This window comes from Varroa jacobsoni, unplaced genomic scaffold, assembly GCF_002532875.2.
Source record: "Varroa jacobsoni isolate VJ856 unplaced genomic scaffold, vjacob_1.0 scaffold_202, whole genome shotgun sequence".
Classification (NCBI taxonomy): Eukaryota; Metazoa; Arthropoda; class Arachnida; order Mesostigmata; family Varroidae; genus Varroa; species Varroa jacobsoni.
In genome coordinates, this window is record NW_019213104.1 from 21,098 (window position 1) to 42,796 (window position 21,699).

Consider the following 21,699-nt stretch of genomic DNA (forward strand, 5'->3'; position numbering starts at 1 on the left):
CAGCAGCGAAAACACAGTAGCCAGTGACCGGGTAGATCTTTCTCCTCGTCGTCTATGGTAAGCAATAGAATGAGCGTGTTGTTCTGAGAATTAAGCGAAGCTGTTTGTGTTTATGGCCAAGCCCGCTTCTCGAGCTCTGTCTGCTGTGGCAACGGCGGCGGCGGCGCCACCGTAACAGCATCTCTTGCGGATACGGCGCGGGGCTGGTTGACGGCGGTAACAGCAGAAGTAGCGGCAGAGGCAGTACCCGCAAGAGTGTAGTACCGATCAGTAACAGAGCTGTGGAGTGGGAGTGGATCACGGTTGAAGATTGGCGGAGTCCTACGCAACGGACGTATACGCAGGCAGACAGATAGTTCTTGGCCCCAGCAGCGCCAACTGGTGAAAAGCTCGCGACGGTAGTCATAGCTACTACGAACGTTGCTACTGGCAAAACAGCGTTAAAAGGATAGGCAAATCGTTGTTGCTGTGGTCAGGCCGCTGTCGGCGTCACACAGCGTTAGAATCTGAAATATAGGGGGCGGTGGTAATAGTAACTCCTTCGACTCGCTGCTGTGGTGCGTATTCCTCCTCGTGGACCGTACGACGTTGCGAGACGGCAACTGTACCCTACCTACGAGAGTGTGTGTGCGTGTGTATCGGAGAGTGCCCCTCGTGGAGCAGAACAATTTCCTTCTAAGCTCTAGAGAAGAACGGAAAGCGGCAGTAGGCGCGAGGTGCAGTGGGAACAAGTGCCGTGGCAAGACATCGACATCGCCACCCACCTACGCATCAGTTCCGCAGTTGTTTTGTTGCTTAGAGGTAAGTGTATCTGCATTTCACACTCTACTAGCGAAATGAGACCAAGGGTGCTGGGGCTAATAAATTCTATTCAAAAGTTGATTTGGTAGCTTTCGGTTGCAAAAGTTACGTGAAAAATCAATAAAAAACAAAATAACGAGCTAGACACAATAAGCGCTTAGTACAGGGAGGTAGGACGTACTGTGATGAAGCAGCGAACGAAACAGTGTCGGTACAGACTGGCACGTGTAGTACCTGTTGCAAAAGCCGTCTGAGGACAGAGGAGGGTCGGTGGAGCCGCTTGTAGCGCGCCAAATAGAGGAAACGGGACGGTTGAACAGGCGGAGCAAGCAGCAAACGCCGATTCGGGTGAACCACTTGAACGATGGACAAGAAACACCAAGTAGCAACAAGACAGAGAAAATTTAGTTACCATTATACCGATAGTGAAAGAATATATTGGACCATTTATAGCATTCGGAGTAAACTAGCATCCTGTTGCGGCAGAATAGCACCGGTTATTGCTCTAGGTAACTGAATAATTTTAAATTGCATGGAAATCACTAGCATTATTTTCGTGTCAGGCAAGGAGTTTAAATGAAAACTTCAATTAAATAATGACTGTACAGAAGTAGAATACCGAGTAATTACATGAAAACATATTTGGCTGTGTCACCTATTGACTAAATATATTAAAATATATTTAGTCAATAGGTTTGAAGTACGACTGAGTAATAAAGGTGTTATTGCGAGACGGTTGCAGAGAGGCCTAGATGAGTGGCCGAAACTAGGCATTTTGTAGAGCGATTTAGTGGTTGCCACGTGAATGCAACGTGCTACGCACGCCAAACTCAGGAGGGCTTCGAAACCTGCGTGTTGCTTCACCTTTTGAATAGCTGCAGTCGGCAGAGTGCTCTGGCAAAGGTTCATGACCTGATTTACGGTTGTCTAGGCAAAGGATGCTAAAGGTGTGGGAAAGCTTGTGCGACCATATTAAATACGGGAACGGGTTTGTATCCTGTTATCATCAAGGTCCCGTTTATAGTATACATTTCTACATTTTGCTTTCGCGTGCTGCGATCATCACCCGGCTATACGCGAAGCCTTAAGCACCCGAATTTTTAGAGCTTGCGGGCTAATGGCTCTATATGTGGAAATGGATTGCTCGACGACGAATTTAACGATATTCAATTGCAAACGTTTTCCATGGATAGTAATTTATTCTGTGAAAAAGCATGAAAGGACGTAAGTTAATGCTTAGTTTCTAGTTGCTCATATTATGTGGCTATACTTGCTCGCACAACATCAGTGTCTCTCCTCTCTCTAATTTGGCAGACTTACAATATGCGGCCATTGAAGCTCAGTTTATAGTAAATCAAAAGCTATTGATTTACACAGGGCTGACCATCGTCGACGCTCTTGACTTCTGCGTTTGATAAATTAGTATATACTTGTTTATATTGCATTCTGATTAATAGCAAATGACCTTTGTAAACAACGTGTGTAAGTAGCGATTCTGTTTTCATTTACATTCTGAATTGTTTATTTTTGTGGTACTGCTCGATGATGAAACCGAATTGATCGCTGACCGATAACCTATGATATGATGAATTTAATCGGAGTTCCTATGAGCTCAATGTTCGATTGTTACCTGAAGGAAGTCCAACGTTGCGTGCTAAGCTGATTGAATCCTGCACTCGTAAAGAGTAATTATTTCAGGAAGATACGACGAGAACGTGTGCTCACCTCATATTCTTGCAGTGGTTTGTCACGCGATGTAATGATTCTAGAGATATATGCAAACAGGTTGACAATTTGACTCCTGCTTGGAACATATTAGATAATCTTTCCTGCAAAAAGAAACTTTGCTAAGATGTTATAAGATGCCATGTTAATATACAAGGCAGATCTCACAAATACACGCTAGTACTCTTTCCACTATTGTCGATTGAGGTACCTTTTTTTTATCATTATAATTAGTCAAAATAAAAATATTACATCAGCATTAACTCTATGGTGTACGACTTAATATCCAGCTTATTCAGAACAGGTAGTGCGCAATTTTTTTAGCTTGATAGACGGCTTCTAGCAGATTTCTGTAGGGTTTATAGAAGTCAGCGGGTTTCGAGTACCCTTCTGTCCTTCGTTGCTCATTGTTAAAACTTTTTATGTTAATCGATACTGTCCTTTTGCACCAGTCACAGATATTCAGTTTAGTTCTGTGTCAACAAAAGCAATCAATGCACGTCAACCAGAAAACGTTATTATTTGTAAGCGTAAGTTTATTATCTTATATATGGATAACGTCGAAGCTGAATGTAACTATCTAAAGTATTCTCTTTAAGTAAGTATGCATTATCTGCAGGAAAAGCAGTACCATTACACACAATGAACTAGCGCATTATGTTACGATGTAAACGAATAAAGAGTTTCCTATAATTCTCTACTATGTCTATTGTTACATATATATCTTCGAAATACTTAAAAATAGAAATGCATTCGCCACTCGCAATTTCTGGTATAATTCGTTATCGTCTGTTAAAAAAGAATGAATAATCGTATATAATGTACGACTTATTTTTGGATACAGCGTGCATGGCAATTCTCTTGAGGTTTGTGTAGTGGACTTTAAACTTATTTGCAGCGGTCTTGAACGTGCGTAGGCTAGCAAAGTTTCACTTGTAGTGACGAAAATTTGCTTTTGCTTAAATAGAAAGATGAACGGTTTGTTCTTATCTAATCTAAAGTTGAAAAACAGAGCAAAAACAACGACTTTCGCTTTTATTAACTGCATTAGAAAAAAAAAGACTATGTTGTATAAGAAGGTATTTTGTTTTCAATCGTTCTTTCCTTCAAATTATATTTTTCATGCCAGTCACAACATTTTGAGCTACTCGTAGTGATGCAACAGAAATACTCGTTCTTCAATTAGTATGTCGATATCTTTTATTTATGGCCTTATCCCAGTGGTGAGATTCCGGTATTTTGAGCTAACTTGCAGGAGTGTCCACTCCTACATCTTTTTTTCATAGCTATTCATATGGAATATTTTGTTTGAATCAACGTTACTTGAATAGGATAAAATGTGCCGTTTTCACTATATTTGGGTATACACTGTATAGATGTTCTTATTGCCCAGTGTTTTAGGCTTGTTTTTCTCTATCTACGTTTATTATTATATCTATATTTTGCTTAATATAATCTAGACAGATTATAGAAGACGCATGCTGCTATGTTAGTAATCTTCCCAGTTGAGTGAGCTTTCCCGTGAAACTATGTATTTTTGCTGTGAATGAACATATACACAGAGGCTTGTCGGCCAAACAGCCAACGCATTACTTGCTGTTTGAACCTCGCACTCGAAAAAGTACTTTTTCCTTTGATAAACCGTTAATAGTTTCCTATTGACCGATTTGCCAAAATGGACACTTACTACCTCAGCCTCTTGGATTGTCTTGCTTATATATCATCTCTCTCCCCTTGAGATCTACTACTATAAGGTGTAATGGATGCTTTGCTAGGTGAATCGTATGTCGCGATGAACGGCTCTTCTATCGACGGGCACATCTTATGTATCTGTCTGACGTATAATATCCGTCGATGTTGAGTAACCGCCAAACTGGCGACCTGAAAGGTTGAACGAGCAGGCTGAATGGTTGTACGTTGAAGCCTATGTGATTATTGGGAGGTAAGAACTCGAGATGAAAATTATTTCTAGACCATCGTTAAGCCACCGGTATAAGTTAATTTAACTCTACATCTTGTGATAACGGATCCCCTTGAGCTAATCCATATTCCGACTAATTTTTTATCAACAAAGCAGGCAAATGTGGTATATATTTGTGATAGTTATCGTTTTGCTAAAATGTTGAACAAGGGTCGTCCAGTATCGAATCTTAAGCACAGCGCGCTTTCAATTCACCCATAATGATCTGCATTCGTGGTTACTTATTCTCGATTGATACATTTATGCACCGTGTATTGTGAGGTATCTGTCTGCCATGTTTTATCTTGTTGGTGACGCTGCTGCAACAACGATTTTTTGCTGCTCGCTGACAAGCGGACACCGAACAAAAACGTTCTTTTTTCAATGAGATTTTATTCGCGATGGTTGCCGCTCAGTCAGATGCTGATTGAGACGCGGCATATATATTGCTGCTGTGAATGCAGTATCGTATCGTCTGTAAGCATCATAAATATAGATACGAATACAGTAATTTTTGATTTGGCTGTTAGTGCTTCTCTCGAGTATGCGACAGGCAGTGTCAACGCTCATAAGGCTGACATATGAGGGGGAAGCCTTATTCTTGCTTAATAGTCGGCGTTTCTGAGTCATTTCAACAGGTTATTCTCGTATCTTGCTTTCGAGTTTCGCAGCCACTGTGCGCGAAGCTCATGTTATTAATCAATAAATTATATTCGAAATGTGGGGTGTAATACATAAATATGTTTGGTTTAATAATAAGGGAACACCGCAAATAAAGATGGTTAAAAGAGAAATCGGTACTGGCCATAATGTTATCGCTATTTATTTTATAAAATTATTATTCCACTTGCTAGTGGCCATAATTTGATGTAAAGATGAGCATATTTGTTCGCACTCTTGTGGAAAACTGTTATTTTACACCTCAAGCATCCCCATCATTGCGATATCGCCATCTTAAGGAGGCAACCCAACAACTGCTTTAGAATTTCAAGAACAGCCATAGTTACATCATTGTTTTTTTGCATACACTCAGATTGTCATTTTTCTTCGACGTGAAAAAAAATCGAATTAGGCTATTCCGTTAAACTGCCTATGATACTGACGTTGCTGTTTTTGTTGTTGACGTCGTCGTCGTCGTCGCTAGGCTTGTCCGTTTAACTGACACCCACAGGGACGAAAGGCTTCTTAACCCGAAATGGGTTATGCAACGACACGAAATGTTTCGCCTTCGTAGGTGATGTTTCATCTGATGTCGGCCGCCCAACCTGTAATAGTGCAACGTTGGTAAGGGTGACGAGGCAAATGTAACGATGCCTTATGCCTACCTACTCACAAATATACCTTGATGCAAATACACGCTTATGCTTCAGTATTTTTCCTTAACACGGCAGTAGTAGGATTATTTGGACAGCCGAAACGGCGAAGATATTATTTACAAGTAAAACAGATTCGTGTCTCTGACAGAAACCTACAGTAGCGACATTCAGGTTGCGAGCAGACGAAATTATTTCTGTACCTGTCTCTATTCCGAACTAAAAAATTACAGTGGGTTCTTGGATTATTACTACAACTATCGGTTCATCTCTGATGATAAACTTATCGATAATGTATATGATTTGATAGTCCTATGGTAATCCTATCCCTAATTCCTTTTACCAAAAGCCTGTTTTAAAATTAGTTCGTCAAAATGCGGATCACCGTGACTTGAGCCTATTTTAGGGCATAACCCACACTGCAAGATAGCAAAAAAAAACAGCTAATTAACATATGAGCTGTGTGGCCCAGCAGAGATGCGGAACGTAGCTGCAATATATGCGCGTACATCATGGAAAAGCTGGGATACTAAGGTAGTATCCGACCAAATCAACTAATACGCCAGATGAACGAATGTTTACCCAAGATGCGTCGGCATTGTCTCACAACAGTTATTCCTCAGCGCACGAACCGCATCATAATTAGTTTGCAATCGTGAGTTCGTTCATCACTCAACACTTCAAGAAACATAGGCTGGCGTTGTGCTAGTTCGTCGTGACCCGCGCTATAGAGAAATTGTAGCATTTTGTTGCTTGCCATATGTAGAAAACGCTTTACACAGATTATAACTCACTATTATCTAGTAAATGGATTCCTTACCCTCCTCGGCCAGTTATTCGTGTGGCCCCCGGGCCATTGTAATCAGAAACGCGCATGCTCATGTTTTTCCTACAGAGTGATCCCTTCGGTATGCAAATAAGCTGTCCTGGAGAGTCAGTCTCGAGTACCAAACTGGGTTTTTTTCTTACAAAAAGTATCTGTAGTTGAAACCTATTTTATTTTTTGAGCTGATTTTGTCTAATTAGAGAAGTAATTGTCAAGTCTGAGCTCGGATGTCTAAAAATTGCTTAACTGGGACAATTGGGACGACGCAGCTATTGAAATATATTTTATCAGGGGTTGGTTGGATAAATTTCACATCTTCACTTCTTATACAGCAAATCTTCTATCTATTCTGAAAGATCCATACCCCAAGATCACTCTTAGACTCAATACTTTGGAAGAGGTTATAGTATTATATTGCGTTCCTGTTGTTAAAAGGACGCTCTGAATACAATTCATTTGTTGTTTCGTTGTCGCGTTCTATACAACTACTAGTTAGAATAAAATAGAAAGAGTGAGAAATCTCTTCTTTTACAATGGGGTCGACTCTTATTGTGTACTTCGTTTTGTCACGGAGGTTGACGGCGGTCCTCAATTTTCGTTTAGACGATGGTACTACCTTCCGAGCTCAATGCTAGACGCTCCGGCTTTGCCCGCTGGTGGATACACTGTTTGTTGAATTGTTTGTCCGTTGTGGGAGGTCTACTCTACGCAGAGACACCTGGTCAGGGAACGATGTAGTCCGACACGAACGGTCCTAAATGTTGATACCACAAGCCGATCCGTGTAATTGTTACATGATGACCGATCATTGGCGAGATACCTTTAGCCAACGTGCGAAATGTTGAACAGAATACTGCATCGCCCACAGACTCTTCGATATCAATCACTTAAAAACCTGTCGTTTAATCTTAGCGTGGGTTTCGAAGTCAATGTTACCTTATACTGTAGGACGGAGTGCATACTAACTTTTGAAGTATACTCGGTCATACTATTTCCTTATAATTTCGAAATGACATATTCTGCCAAGAAGAGATAAAGTCAAGATAGTTTTCTAGCGAAACGAGTGTGTAATATAGGTTATAGTGTGGTAAAATACATCGTTCAAAGTGATGTCAAGCTATCTGTTTCAAGCGGGACTCAAGGATTTTAAACCATCTCTATTGAAAATGATCTATATGAATAATGGTCTGTCCAATGATGATTTATAGAGCACCATTGTTCAGCTCCTTCAAGGGGGAGGGGGTGTTTAGCGGTCAATATTGAAAACGGATAATTTCAATTTTGGCCGTTGATCCATCACGATCTTCGAAGGTACAAGCCGCGGAGCCCAAAGGTTTCGAGTGACAAGAGGCCCCTCGAGTAGTTTGCCAAAGTACGATAAGACGTGAAATAAGCGTGGAAATATTATCTAACGACATGAACATCTATAGACTACACTATCCATTAACTGAACGATTCGAGGAGCTCGTTGGTCAAGTACAGAACAAAGTCCTTCAATTAGTTCATCCAGCATTATTTACTATTGCATACAAGTGCGCGAAAACTACTGAATAATTGTGATGGCAGATAGCACTGCAAATGGCACTGCGTTTGTTTTGACTGTGCCGGTGCATGCTAGATCGCAGGAAAACTGATATTAAGGTCATGCTATCTGAGTTATCATAGCGCCGCGGCTGTATTAGAGATTGCGTAAGCAAAAAATCAAGGGTAATATTGACCACTACGATTTTTCACAGTGTCTCAAGATATTTCGTTTCTTTTAGCTACATGATAACTCTTCTACTAAGGTGCATAGTCATACTTTTTACTTTTCAAAAGTGACAAAAAAGGTTACCTAGGAACAGTTCACAAGCCCTTTTATTTTCCATGTACTGTAGCTCAGGCACAAAGGTCTGCTACAGAACCAAGACATAGGAAGCAAACCCAGGTTTTCACGAGGGCATATTTCTCTAGGGACCGTGGCTATCACCCTTGGCAGCACTTTGTTAGTTTGACACTTGTGGTGTGACTGTTTGCAATTTAGTTGGTAAAGTGAGAACTAATTACGAAAACTCCGAAAATATTTGACAGAAGTAGAAAACATGATTACAAAAGAAAATGGGTTTCGGCCTTTTTTGCTGTTGTCAGTCTTTGTCGTCAACAGTAGCAACGTAGCACCGTTGAGTTTACTATTACGTAATTAGGATATCTATTAAGTCGTTCAGTATAAAATGTAAGAATCATATATCTGATATTTTCAAATAGCGCTATTATATATATATATTATAACGGGTTTTCTCACGTGTATGGTGCACTAATACCCTTTGGAATCTAACATCGTTTAGACGAATATCGTTAGTAGGACTTTTGACGAAAATCACAGTATTTGAGTAGCGTACAAATATATGTTTCATCTTGGAATTATGGCGACGGAAATGATTCACCGAACAAACCCTGTATTCGGTGAAGGGTATTGTATTAGAGACATCGTTAGTCGTTAACTTTGAGTTTTTCAAAACAGAATCTCTTATTTTAAAGTTGAGTGTCATGGAAAACTTTATCCGAAGGTTAAAACCCAAGTTTTGACGGAAACTGACCCATCTCAAAAAGCGTAAGTGTTGTTATTCAGGTATGGTGATGAAATAGAACAGGCTGTAATATCGAGTGATCGTCTTGAGACGCTTCATAATTGATTTGCGGGTGCACCTGCGATCAATCATGATCAAAGTTTATCTTGAAACATTCAAGTAGTCAGTCTTATGACGCAATAAATTGACAGACACCATTTATCAAAAATTGCCTATAGATCAGCACGTACAGCATATTGTGATAATATTACCAGATGCTCAAGTTTTTCGACCCCTTCCGCCTTGATAAATTATGTGTGTTTTCTTTTTTGGAAAGGGCTTAATGCTACCAAAAAGGAACTTGAGGTATATTTGCTGAAATTGATAGGAAGACTTCGGTGACTATGCTGTTTAACGCACGCACCTAAAGATACTGAGTTTTAGGGCTGAGGCCGGTGGTTTAGAATAGTTCGACAATAGTTCGGAACGTATATCTCCATCATAATAATGGGCCTCCATGGTGAATTACCGATTGATTCGAATACATTATCTCCTTGTGAACTGGCTTTTCATATTTTTTTCAAATCGAAGTAGTAATCCAGTAAGGTCGTCTTTGTCACTTTAGATTGTGCGAAAGTCATAGTGTATGCCGCCTCTCATCCTATACTATCTTTGTTTTGTTGTAAAGCTTTACAGCTGGCGCTACAACATTTGACGAAGAAGATCAGGAAGTGGCTTAACTCAAAGATGATCTTTATCTTCCTTTATCTTGATTATATTTTCAGTAGTTTCTAGCCGCTTCCGATCTTACCGATGAACCTGCCTAACCCAATGATTGATACTTGTTCTGCTTCCTAGAGAACACTAATTGGAGTATCTTCGGATTAAACCCTGTATACTGAGTAGAGTCAAATAATATAATAATAATGTATAGTCTATTAAATACCCGCGTTCTAGTCGTTTAATTTTCTCTTGGGGGGTGTCCGATCTGAGCTAGAATGTTACGCTTAGAAAAAACCACCACAAAAAACTTAGTTACTACAAGTGCCCGATATGTTAACGCGCTGCTACAGCGAGTTAGACACCGAGGGAATGTTGTCGCCTATCCGATATAATTGTCGTATCTCATCTTATCGAGCGTAAATGCACTGCTTCCTTACCGATAAAAAGAAGTAGTAAGACGGATGGTTCCGCGGATAATTACCGCTTGTCGGTACTTTCAAACTTGTGACCAGGTATTCTTAGAAACTATTCAACATTAATAAGACATGGACACGTATCGAAATTTCTTATGCGAAGTTATCTGCTTATATAATGTGGTCGTTTATCTACTTTTCCGCCACTGCCGATTATATGCATGTGGATTTAAAAAAAATATACGTATTTTTCTCCCTGTCCTGTATGTCGCTAAGCCTCGAGTGCGCACCTTCTTCGCTATTTCTTTGTCAATGGAAGGTGCAATGCACGTTTTTGTTTCTTTCGAACAGGTATCATTTCCGTTTATCAAATTACATTAGGAAGAAGAGCTAAATTAGCTTTTGCTTATCTTTTTTCTTCAATCTGGAGGAGGATGGAAGACATGGCGGCCGTGTATCCACGCGGACTTATTTGCCATGATTTTCTATTTTTCCAATTTGGTTGTCGTTAATGCTGAGCTTGATCCTTCACTTTGATCAAAAGCGTTCACACGGGGGATTAATTTCGATGATGTAATTTGTTATATCTTTTCGTTTCACTTATTGGAAGCTTACATGTAATATAACGAAATGAAGGTGAGTTCCTTTTCTAGTTGAAATACATTGATTTTCTAAGATATGGGAAAGAGTCGCTGTCTTTGTTTGTGTAATTTTCCATTTTCTATATGCATACTTCCCCGACTCTCCGATTATTGAACAACGCTACCGTGATGATAGTGCAAATACGAGCGTCATTTAATATTAGCCCATTAGCTAGCTCGAGTTTGATGTGTGTGATCCGCGCACTGGAAACTGTATATGGAGCGTAGACTGAAACGAGTCTTCAGTCCGTGATATGTATGTTCCTTTATAACTCCAAGGCTATCATTTTCTGAATTCATTTTCAAGTGAACGTATATTTAGTGGAGAGCTAAGTTCTTATCAACCAAGGTATCTTTTGGCACAACTACTTCACCTGGACCTAATCTTCTTCAAAAAGCGTTTTCTTGCCAGCGGCTGTTCTTCTAAATTTCGGCGTGACGCATCATCCTATGAAGCGAGGATCTTTTCTGACCGTAAGTGAAACTAGCAAGAAATTAGAGAGAACAAAAGTAACGATTGAACCGATGAAAGTATATAGTACATAGATGTGTAGACGCGGAATAGAGTCACACTACGTAGGGAATATTTTACCCTATTGAGAACTAACATATAAACATTACCATAAACCGGCAAACATTTATTATACAATGTTTGCTATGGCCAGTAAGGCCACCGTGTTCCTACGTGCTAGTATATTTCGACGGTACGGTGTAAGTAGATAACCGCAACTAAGAATGCTCAAGCTAGTGTATTTCAGCAGGCATGTTTAAGTGATCCCCAGGCCGTCTTCCTAGCTCTGATTTGTCAAATCGAGAGTGGGTATTTCGATTTAGCGCATAATAATGCACAAGATTCTCTAATAGACTAATCAACCACCGATAAGATAAAGTGTATTGTATCGTAATTATGAGCGACCTTCAGTGTGCGTATAAAATTTCTCTTCCGAAGTCACCGTGACCGCGTACTATCTCTAATCGTCAAGGTATGATCTCACTTTTCAATCTACTCTCTAACCTCTGCTGTCTTCAGTAAAATACCGACGAACAGCATGTAAAGTTGTCTAGATGAAATCATAGTCGTAGGATATTACTTATACATATACAAACTTTAAAATATTCCAGACCCAAGATGGATTTACAGATTGAAACGTTAACAGAAGGTCATTAATACGACTCTCGAGCAATACGTTCAACCCCATATTTGTATGATATGAACAGGAACCGCGTTCAGGACAAAAGCCAACCATAATTGATTCAGACTCGTTTTAACCTTGAAGCAGATATAGTTAATTGTTTAGCGTTCGAAAACGTCCGGTTTGTTGTCGTCGACAAGTCAGTGCATTGCAGATCGTAAATTAAAAAAGCATATTCTATTGATTTCCAGTGGCACACGACATTGGCAAACCAAAGGTCGAGAAGAAACTAAAAGATCGAGTCACTTCTCAAACTGAGCTTCCACTCTATAAAGAAAAAAAAAAAACGAAAAGAACCTTAATGCACTCAGTAAAGTACATAGATTTTATCGCAAGGAACGATGTTGTTCTGTTCTGGTACAGACACATGTCTATTTCAGGCGATGAGAGACTCAGTTTATCATTTTGGCAAATCGACAACTAAGAGAAAGTAGCTGCTTGTTGAGCTAGTAATCAAAAACAAGATGCTTTCTACTGGTACAAGATGTTCTATAATGTTCTAGGCATAGGTACGAAACTTTCTGCTACATGACCATGAATTAAAGTATGCTAACAATTATGCACTTAGCAAACACACTCTGTATATATATTCTGGAAATGTTTTTCCATTCGTCTTTCATGAACTTTTGTACGCATGACAACATCTCCGGAGGGAAAAGAAAAATCGAATTAATCGATGACACGGAACTACCAGCAAAACATAAACGGGGAATAGGCATTCAGCAAAAATCTCAAGCGCCTCCCCTGATAGCCTATAGTCATTTCTTCACCATAAAACTGATAAAATATTTCGGTCTTTTGAAACGATTTCACTGGCTTAATATGACATGAAAAAAGGCGTACATTTGGCATTGGTTTAATTTTCTGCCCCTTTTACCTTCTCATTACAGACCTTCCAGGTGTATTAAAAGCTAGCAAAAGTACAATTTCAGTTTGACGTGTAAGCTTAAGGCCACCTGAATTTGTCGTCGACGCACGTATCGGCATTTAATCCGCTCTATTTACTCGGCGTGTGGGTAAGTGGAACTATTTCATCTTAGATAGGTTTGTTTTATCTATTTGGTACAAACGAACGCGGAAACGAATGACATTATGCGAAATTCAGTTACAAATGATCAGTTTTTTGTTGCCCTGATACGGTTACTTCTCAATGATTTGGCTCCATTGCGGTCAGACGTTTCAAGTGTCCTAAATCTTCACGAAAATCAAACGTGACGTAATGGTATTGATTGGATAACTTCATATAGCGTAAAATGTCCTCAGTGAGGTTTATTATGCTTATAATGCGAGCATCGAGCCTGTTCGTAAAGATCAGTTACACGTTTTGATAGGGTACACCATAAAGTCTACCTATCGGGTGAAACATGTTTTGTATAGCATGATATGCTGCTGAGGGGCAAGCCAGTAAAAACAAAACAACGTGAACATACGAGTCAGTGCGGTGAAGAAGGATTGTTCTTGTTCAGAAGATTCTGACTGTAGTACAGTGAGCAAGAAAATGACTAGATCAAAGTTCCACTTGTGAAGATCATATTCGATAACACTCGGTAATCAACGAAAAGTGGGAAAGCTTTTATTAGACACATAAAAACGTGGTTGCATTTAGTGAATGCGCCGCATGATATTAGCAAACATGTTGACTTAGGCATAACGAGCAATAGAAATAAGGCTAATTTTGTAGCAATTAATATCTGTATTGGTATTTGTGTATCATTCGAAAGGAGTACCATTTCGGACAACCGGAAGGGTGTCTCTATTATTGGCGATGGAATTACTGGCCGAAAACCCGTTTTATTTATGCTTAGGCATGAAACACTGTATAAAGCAGACTACGAGTTCACCATGGAATTCAATTGCGGTAATTAATGTGTAATTTTTTCTACAGCTGTACCTCGTAGATCAATCGAGCTCACAATACAATGACTAAGGATGATGATGCGACAGGCGATAACCCCGAGACGGAGACATTTCTCAACCGAAGCTCTGCGCCCGAAAGCACTCCGACCCCCGTAAAACTTGCGCCGGGATGGGAGTCCCGCTACTCAAACTCCGATCTCGTCGTAACCCTGAACAAAGACAGTTTGAGAGAGGGTAGTCCTCCAGCGGATCGCTTAAATCTTTTATTTTTAATTATGCTTATACATGGGGTAGGCACGCTGATGCCATGGAATATGTTCATCACTGCCAAGGAGTATTTTACTAACTACAAGCTGAATGTGAGTCTAATAGAAGATACAAACTCGACCGAATATCGGACGTTGTACGAATACAGAGAAGGCTTTATGGGTTACGTGATTATCGCGTCACAGATGCCCAATCTGCTCTGTAGCCTCATGAACCTGTTTGTGCAGTTCGGTTCTCAAAGTCTAGGCCCGCGAATCGCTGGCTCGATCTTAATCGAAACAGTTTTATTTGTGGTCACCGTAATCCTCGCTATGGTCGATTCATCGGGATGGCCTAGTACATTCTTTTTTATTACGATCGCGAGTTTGGTAAGTCCTTCTGTTCGTGTTTGACTTTTGTAGCACGTTTTATGTCAGCACAAAACGCATGGTTATGCGGTCTCACGAAATACTCACTAGGAAATTATGTGGATTGACAATTGTTTGATACATGTATATGATACGCTCACCATGTTTATACATCACAAATCGACATTTGATCTACAATAACTTGTTAATCTTAACAGTGTGAAGCTCGTCTGTCATTTTTCCTGCTTTCTTTTGGACTCATAGGTGATCATGAGCGCTTGCGGGGGTATCTACCAAAACAGCATCTACGGTCTAGCTGCTAAGTTGCCAGGCAAGTACACCGGTGCAATTGTTCTAGGGACCAATATCAGTGGAACGATGACCTCGGCAATGAATATCTTGTCAACCTTTGTTTCGCCTAGTGAGAAGACGGCAGCGATATACTACTTTATTTCAGCGCTCTTCGTTCTTCTGCTTTGTCTTGACACGTACTTCGCGCTGCCACTGCTGAAAATTTTTCGATACTATCAAAAAAAGGCAAGTAAAGAAGAAGGCACAGGGGGACGCCCGCCCTACTTTGCCGTATTCAAACAGTGCTGGTTTAACTGTTTGAACGTATTTTTGTGCTTCTTTGCGACGCTAGCATGCTTCCCGGCAATCACGGCCGACATTGTCGCGGTCGACGAGCACTTTCCCGTCCGAGAGAAATATTTTGTAAAAGTATTCTGTTTTCTATTCTTCAATATGTTCGCCATGATAGGCAATGTGTTTCCAATGTGGTTTAAATTCCCTCAGACATCGGGACCGACCGTTATACCAGTGCTGCTTCGATTCGTTTTTATTCCTTTTTTCCTCCTGTGCAATTTCCGACCGCAAACCCGTATCTACGACTCATACTTTGGCGACTACACATACATCGCTGGTATGGTTGCGTTCGCCGTCACTCATGGTTATTACTCATCGCTAACGATGATGTACGCCACCGAAGGAGTCCATCCGCAGCATACCGCTCTGGCAGGAATGATGGCTGCTTTCTTCCTGGTATTTGGTATCTTCCTTGGAGGCAACTGCATCTTCTTCGTCAACAAGTTCCTAAGCGGACCACCGCGAGTATAATAGGCAGTAGTTAGTCTGTGCTAATTTTGTTGGCTTAAATTATGAAAGCAAACGAACACGAAACAGTATGCTTATTAGCGACTGGTACAGTCGGCCTACGAACAGAGTAAGTTCAGGGATATTTTATATAACTAATATAAATCAATATCAAACGGATTTAACCGATGACACAGCGATTTCAGGTTGAATGGTAAAAAAACAGGAAAGAAAAGGACCTCGACACGGGGTACACCCTCTTTATGATGGGAATGATGATTATATTCAAGTTATAGATACATTTTTTTTTTAATATATATTACAAAGAAAAGTTTCTACTTAATTAATTGATACTACTATTGGAGTAGATTCACCTACGATGCTGACTCTTCCATTATACCTCGCGTTGTTCGCAGCGAAAACAATATAAGCCATAATGTTGTACTATTTATAAAACAAAGGACACATTAAAAACAGGAAAAACCCAAGTTACCATATAATTCACTTGGCATAAAACATCGATTGTGCCGTAGATGCCCGTCACCGCCGACTGATATAGCCGATGTTCAGGAGGGTAACGCGAAAGTGATCGACCTATTTTTGGTAGTAGTATGACGACAAAAATCCTTATGGATTTCGGATACATGCATTAATACAGTCCTTGCAACCAGACGCCTAACCTGACCTACCAATAAAGTTAACCTAGCCGGTCGCTTCTGTATTCTAGCGCTGTTTATTTCAGTTAGTTCATTACTATGAATTTAAACCCCCATAGCACTCTTAGCTGCTGTACCCAAAATCTTGTTTGTGTCTGTTTGCGCATGAGTGTACCATATAATGTTCAGTTTGACTATTGCTGAGCCAGTGACCCATAATCACGGGATACCGAAAATGTAAGAGCCGAAATATACCAACACATCAACGTAAATACAACAAATTATACCTGTTATATAGCTATCAGGTTTGACATTATGGCGATGCTGTAGCGTGTCCCGTAAAAATAAACGTTACATTTTTGATTGTTATTACTGTCATTAAGTTGAACGTTGGCGGCCCAATGTGTGCTAGTTTTCTGCATCCATTCCTTTTTGGGCAAACAGAACGTTACGTGTGAATCACTACCAACGCCCAATTATTGAAATGTCATCTGGGCAAGGAAATTCGAATATTCATTGTGGTAAAATAGTCCAAGTAGTTTAACCGTGTGTTGGTTAGAAAACTCGACAACATATTCAAGAGGAGGAGGAGGATAGAATAGGCGTTCACGTGTCGGACTCTTGCATTCAAACAAAGTACTTCATCTATACTATATCAACCTTAACAGATATTAGGATCATTTAAAAGATTTACTTGAACGCTAATGTACTTTCTATTATTTTATACAACATGCTTCGAAGCTTCAATATCACGGAATTGCCGTGAAAATAGAGGCAGATGTTATAGATTTCTACAATTTTAGATAGACAACCAAAGCTCTACATCTTTTTGTAAAAAAAAATATATATATATATATATATATATATATTAGGTATTAAAGAGAGAGAGAGAGAGAGAGAGAGCAAAAAATATCGTTGAGACGTGTAGCCTATATGATAGTTACACTTATATGTGCTACCCCCTCTCTCTCTCTCTCTCTCTCTCTCTCTCTCTCTATATATATATATATATATATATATATATATATGCAATTGGTGAAAAAAACGATGCTTGCGATGCTAGTACAGCACTGAATTATTACATTAGTTTTTGTCAAATTACTAAAGAGTTATGATAATAATATTCATATCCGTGGAACATACAAAATGTATAAAAGATCGTATTGCGAAACTAGCATTCTGATAGAGAAAATGGAGCGGTACTGTTCAGTTAATCATCGCGAACCGCGGACGCGATCCCCATAGCTCAGCGGTAAAATTAACGTTTAACTGAATGAGCAGTGATCACCTACTACCACGCGAGGAGTTGCTGTGACACTGGGCTAATACGTGCGCAATAGATTAATCCATGGAGTATATTTTATGAAATTTTTATTAAAAATGTATAAGAATGTGTAAAAATACATTAAGATGCAAGCTTTAACCTTACAGAGCAATCGAGCCATAATGTAGGTAGCCAGAGACTAAGTGATTTTATACTGAGACAAGATACACATATTGAAGGAGAACGCCAGGAGTGCTTAAATGAAGTAAACGAAAGGATATTAGTGTGCGCAAAAGCATTAATTAGGTATATAGCTAGCGTGCGTAGCAAGCAAAGTAAGAACGCAGAATACAAACGATGAGATGCAAGCGTTTTTCGGGGTAGGATTTTTTTCTTCTTCGAAAAGGAACGCATGACAAGGCCGGGCAAAACGAAACTGTGAAGTCGACGGCGGGTCCACAACTTAGTTACCACTATAACCATCATGTAAGAAGGCAAAAATCAGATGACTTAAAAAAGTTACTTGCAAACACAAATGTGTTTTTGTATTACGTCAAAATCTTTCAGTATCAATATATATATAACTGCTAGTAGCCTATTCACAGTGGCTCAATAAAGACCGTTTTGAATCATGGCCTGGTACATGACGCGTACATGAAGTACCGCTGTACTATCTGTTCTCTATCATTTTGAAGCACATAATTTATCTTGTACCCAATGAGGAGGGGAAGAAAGTGTTACTACTTATTTCATCTATATACAAATAAACAAGTATCGTTGTAGGACTATACGATTGTTGTTGAATAATACTGCAGCGTTGCTTACATGAAGTGGCATTTAGTGTTTACAATATGTTACATACTATTTTTATGATTTCTATCATCGTTCGTCTCGTACTATGACTACAGTACGAGATGTAATGTAATGTAATCATAAATGTAAAAGTTACCGCCGTATTACGTAATCATATCTATACACAGACGAACATGTTTTCTTGCAACGAGTGCTATTATGGAGCCTAATGTGGAAGCGCTGAAAAAACTTCTGTGTAGCACTAGGTAGACAACGTTCAGTTACCTTTTCTAGATATATATATATATATATATATATATATATATATATATATATGAAAATCTGGAAAAGTAAAAACGACACTTGTTGTAAGAGACGTGTTTTGCTACGTATTAACAGAAGAATCACAGTAAATATGCAGCTAAAAGGAGACTTTGCAAAACTGGAAATCTCGGACATCGACAACTAGAAACCGGGTCGAGGCTGCTAAAATCAGCTAACAATGGGAATTGAATACTAGACATGTACAAATGGAGAGGACAGTTAACCGAGTCGTATGTGTGTGCGTGTACAGATTTCATGTGACAATTCAGATTTCAAAAAAGACATTTTTTGAGGAGTACTGATTTCGACCGTAAAGAAAATATGATAATACAAATGAAAAATACATACGCAAGAATACTAACCTGGGCTCGTTTTTTTTATTTCACTTGTAACTCTGCGCAAGTCTATTCGTACGTGAAGAACGTACATCGTGATGAAGAATTTTGATTAAGGGATGGTGCCTTGGGCCACGTGAAGATTTTCGCCCGGAGTCACCCCTGTTGCTAATTGACCCCCATACCTGCTACATACAATAAATGAGATTGACTTTGTAATATTGACTTCGAAAAGATATGTTAAACGATAGGTAGAAGTTATCAAAGCAATATCGACACGAATTCGGTGGACTGATTTCAACTAGATAACTTATCGTACTTTTTGACAACGCAGATCCTATGTAATGGAAAGAATTGCACACGAGCATTGGCTTAACCCTTTGTGAGCTGTCTCAATAAACCTAAAGGTGAACTTGATGATGAACGCCCAGGGTCTACAGTAGCCCACCTTGGCAAAATCCTATGACACGATTTCAAGATCAGAACATCGATCATGATTAATTGATCTCAACCAATCGATGGCATTTCGCATATATAACGTAATGATTACTCGCTAGAATGTCCTTGTCTCTGAGCTTCTCCTTATATTTAGACATATTCGAACATATGTTTTCGTTACTGTGCGCTTATAATTAGTGCCATCAATTGGTGGGATTATTGAAAGCATTTCTACGTCTTACAACTGTACCGTGTATGATGGTAGTGTCCTTTTTGCAGTAAATAAATAAATATAAATATTAAAATAATATCATACATAAATCAATCGTTTTTTCATGCGAGTTAACAAGCAAGCGTATACATTGGAGCGTGTACTAGAAGACCTGTACCAGTTGGCAAATATAACCGTTTAATAAAATGTTACATTTTATTGAGATAAGTGGACACATCGAGTTTTTTTTTAATTCTGTTTTAGCATTTCATTCAATATTATCGACAAATGAAAAATTGCAGTAAGAGAACTCTACCATCATCTGTGGATTTTATACCTTTAATAGTTTGCATTAACCAAATTACTCTGACATTCGACACAACGATCCTCCTCGTCATTTTCAACAACAGTCTTTTTGTAGTAAGCAAATGACGGATACTGTCATTGGCAACTCAATATGTCATGTTCGGCCTCAGCACAAGTCTTCTACATAGATCTTCAAACGTAATGCTCGTATTCGTCGTCTTCTTCCTTTGTCAATTTACGGAAGATTACGGCAACGTCCACGCTGGCTGGGGATAGGTCGTTAGAGGAACTCAACAGCGCCACGATTGATGTAAGAACCGATCCGACGTTCCAGCTTGGAGTCCATCTCTCGCAAACGAACTCCTGACAGTTTGTTTGAATTGCCAGGATGTGGGGTTCAGGTGCACATTGCACCCTCGGGGTAGATGTTCGGATGCTACATCAGTGTCAAGCACGTCGAGAAAAACTCTGAGAGACTCTGAGCAGGAGCTTCGGATATGGATTCTCGTAAGGAGCTGCTAGTAGTCGACGTATAAAGACATGCTATCGAAAGAAATTAGCGTCATCGATATGCTCTGTTTTGATTCCCTCAGGATTATTTTTTCTAGTTTATGTAGCTCCCTTCGGAGTTCTAATGTAGTCGGTGCCAACGTCGCGTAATTCTTCTTATTATGGACCACCGGCCATAATTTCTGAGATCTCACGTTCACGCGTTTGCGAAACTTTAACATTTGTTCAATGGGTTCTATGTCAGTTTTTCTCAGATGACTAAAGCGTCAATAAACTCTCTCAACAGAGGCCACCGATGCGGTGAATGCTAAAATTATTCTGAGATACAATATATGATGGGCTACAGAACAATGAGGTGACGTCTGATAGCCGCTTGAAGCACAGCGGTCATTAGTTAGCCGCCAAATGATTCCGTTGTGATGGTCAGAGGTGAGGTCTGTTGTATACATTATAAAACTGTACGTGTGCATGATGTAAAATGTATGTACATTCACTCACCCTCTAGGTTTCGAAACTCGCTAGCAAAGAGGTTATTTTTTGACCTACGATTTGAAGGACGTGACTCCCCCTGTGTATCAAAAGCTAGAACAGGTTCAACTCGTGTTAATGTCGAGTTCTCCGATATTGTCTCTTGCAAATCATAGGTCATTATTTATTTGGTTCAGGTTGTCCTTTTGAAATAGATTTGTACCTAAATTTCCTTGATTCCGCAGTCGTTGGCATGATTCGCTATTGCTTGCCACCAATACATCTCTAGTTGGCTACAGTGAGTAGCCTATGAGACGGAAACTAGGGAGAATCCTTAAGCCATTATATCTAGCCGGCCTATTTATTACGGCTTCGGTTTTTAAACATGTCTTTGATAAGATGCGTTTTGTATGGTATTTTTTAAACAAGATTCTTAAACGCAATAAAAACAAACAGAGCACAACCAGACAGGATTCCGAAGCAATAATTAGGTAAAATGTTTATTGAGTATGGATGCGTTACAAATTCATCAAATACTGCGGACGCATAGACTGGAAATGAAGTAGGTTAACTTTTCGAGATTTTTCATGCCTTCAAATTATTTCACTTTTAGTCTAGTTTTATTTTCTCGTCTTAAAAGATACCCATGCCTTGATTGTTTAGTGAGGAACAATTACTTCGAAGCAAAGAT

At 39.5% G+C, this 21,699-nt stretch overlaps 1 protein-coding gene across 3 annotated transcripts; it reads left to right on the forward strand.

Moving 5' to 3' along the window:
* Positions 1 to 224: 224 nt before the first annotated feature.
* Positions 225 to 19,957, forward strand: Ent2 (Equilibrative nucleoside transporter 2). 3 transcript variants are annotated; one of them, XM_086973541.1, is made up of 6 exons: positions 225 to 801; positions 11,256 to 11,422; positions 13,032 to 13,157; positions 14,027 to 14,633; positions 14,877 to 15,149; positions 15,601 to 19,957. In XM_086973541.1, the coding sequence occupies exons 4-6, from the start codon at positions 14,061 to 14,063 to the stop codon at positions 15,634 to 15,636; spliced, it is 882 nt and encodes a 293-aa protein (XP_086829667.1). In that variant the 5' UTR covers positions 225 to 801; positions 11,256 to 11,422; positions 13,032 to 13,157; positions 14,027 to 14,060; the 3' UTR covers positions 15,637 to 19,957. The 3 variants fall into 3 exon arrangements, with proteins under 3 accessions (XP_086829667.1, XP_022711074.1, XP_022711073.1); XM_022855339.2 differs by adding an exon at positions 4,302 to 4,468 and having other exon boundaries at positions 235 to 801; positions 14,877 to 19,957; XM_022855338.2 differs by having other exon boundaries at positions 235 to 801; positions 14,877 to 19,957.
* The last annotated feature ends 1,742 nt before the right edge of the window (positions 19,958 to 21,699 follow it).

What these genes read in the sequence shown, in the direction of transcription:
- Ent2 (XM_022855339.2), top strand. Translation starts at nt 14,061, where the DNA reads ATGACTAAGGATGATGATGCGACAGGCGATAACCCCGAGACGGAGACA. An exon ending in TTATTACGATCGCGAGTTTG is followed by an intron (nt 14,634 to 14,876) that starts GTAAGTCCTTCT and finishes TTGGACTCATAG; the next exon opens with GTGATCATGAGCGCTTGCGG.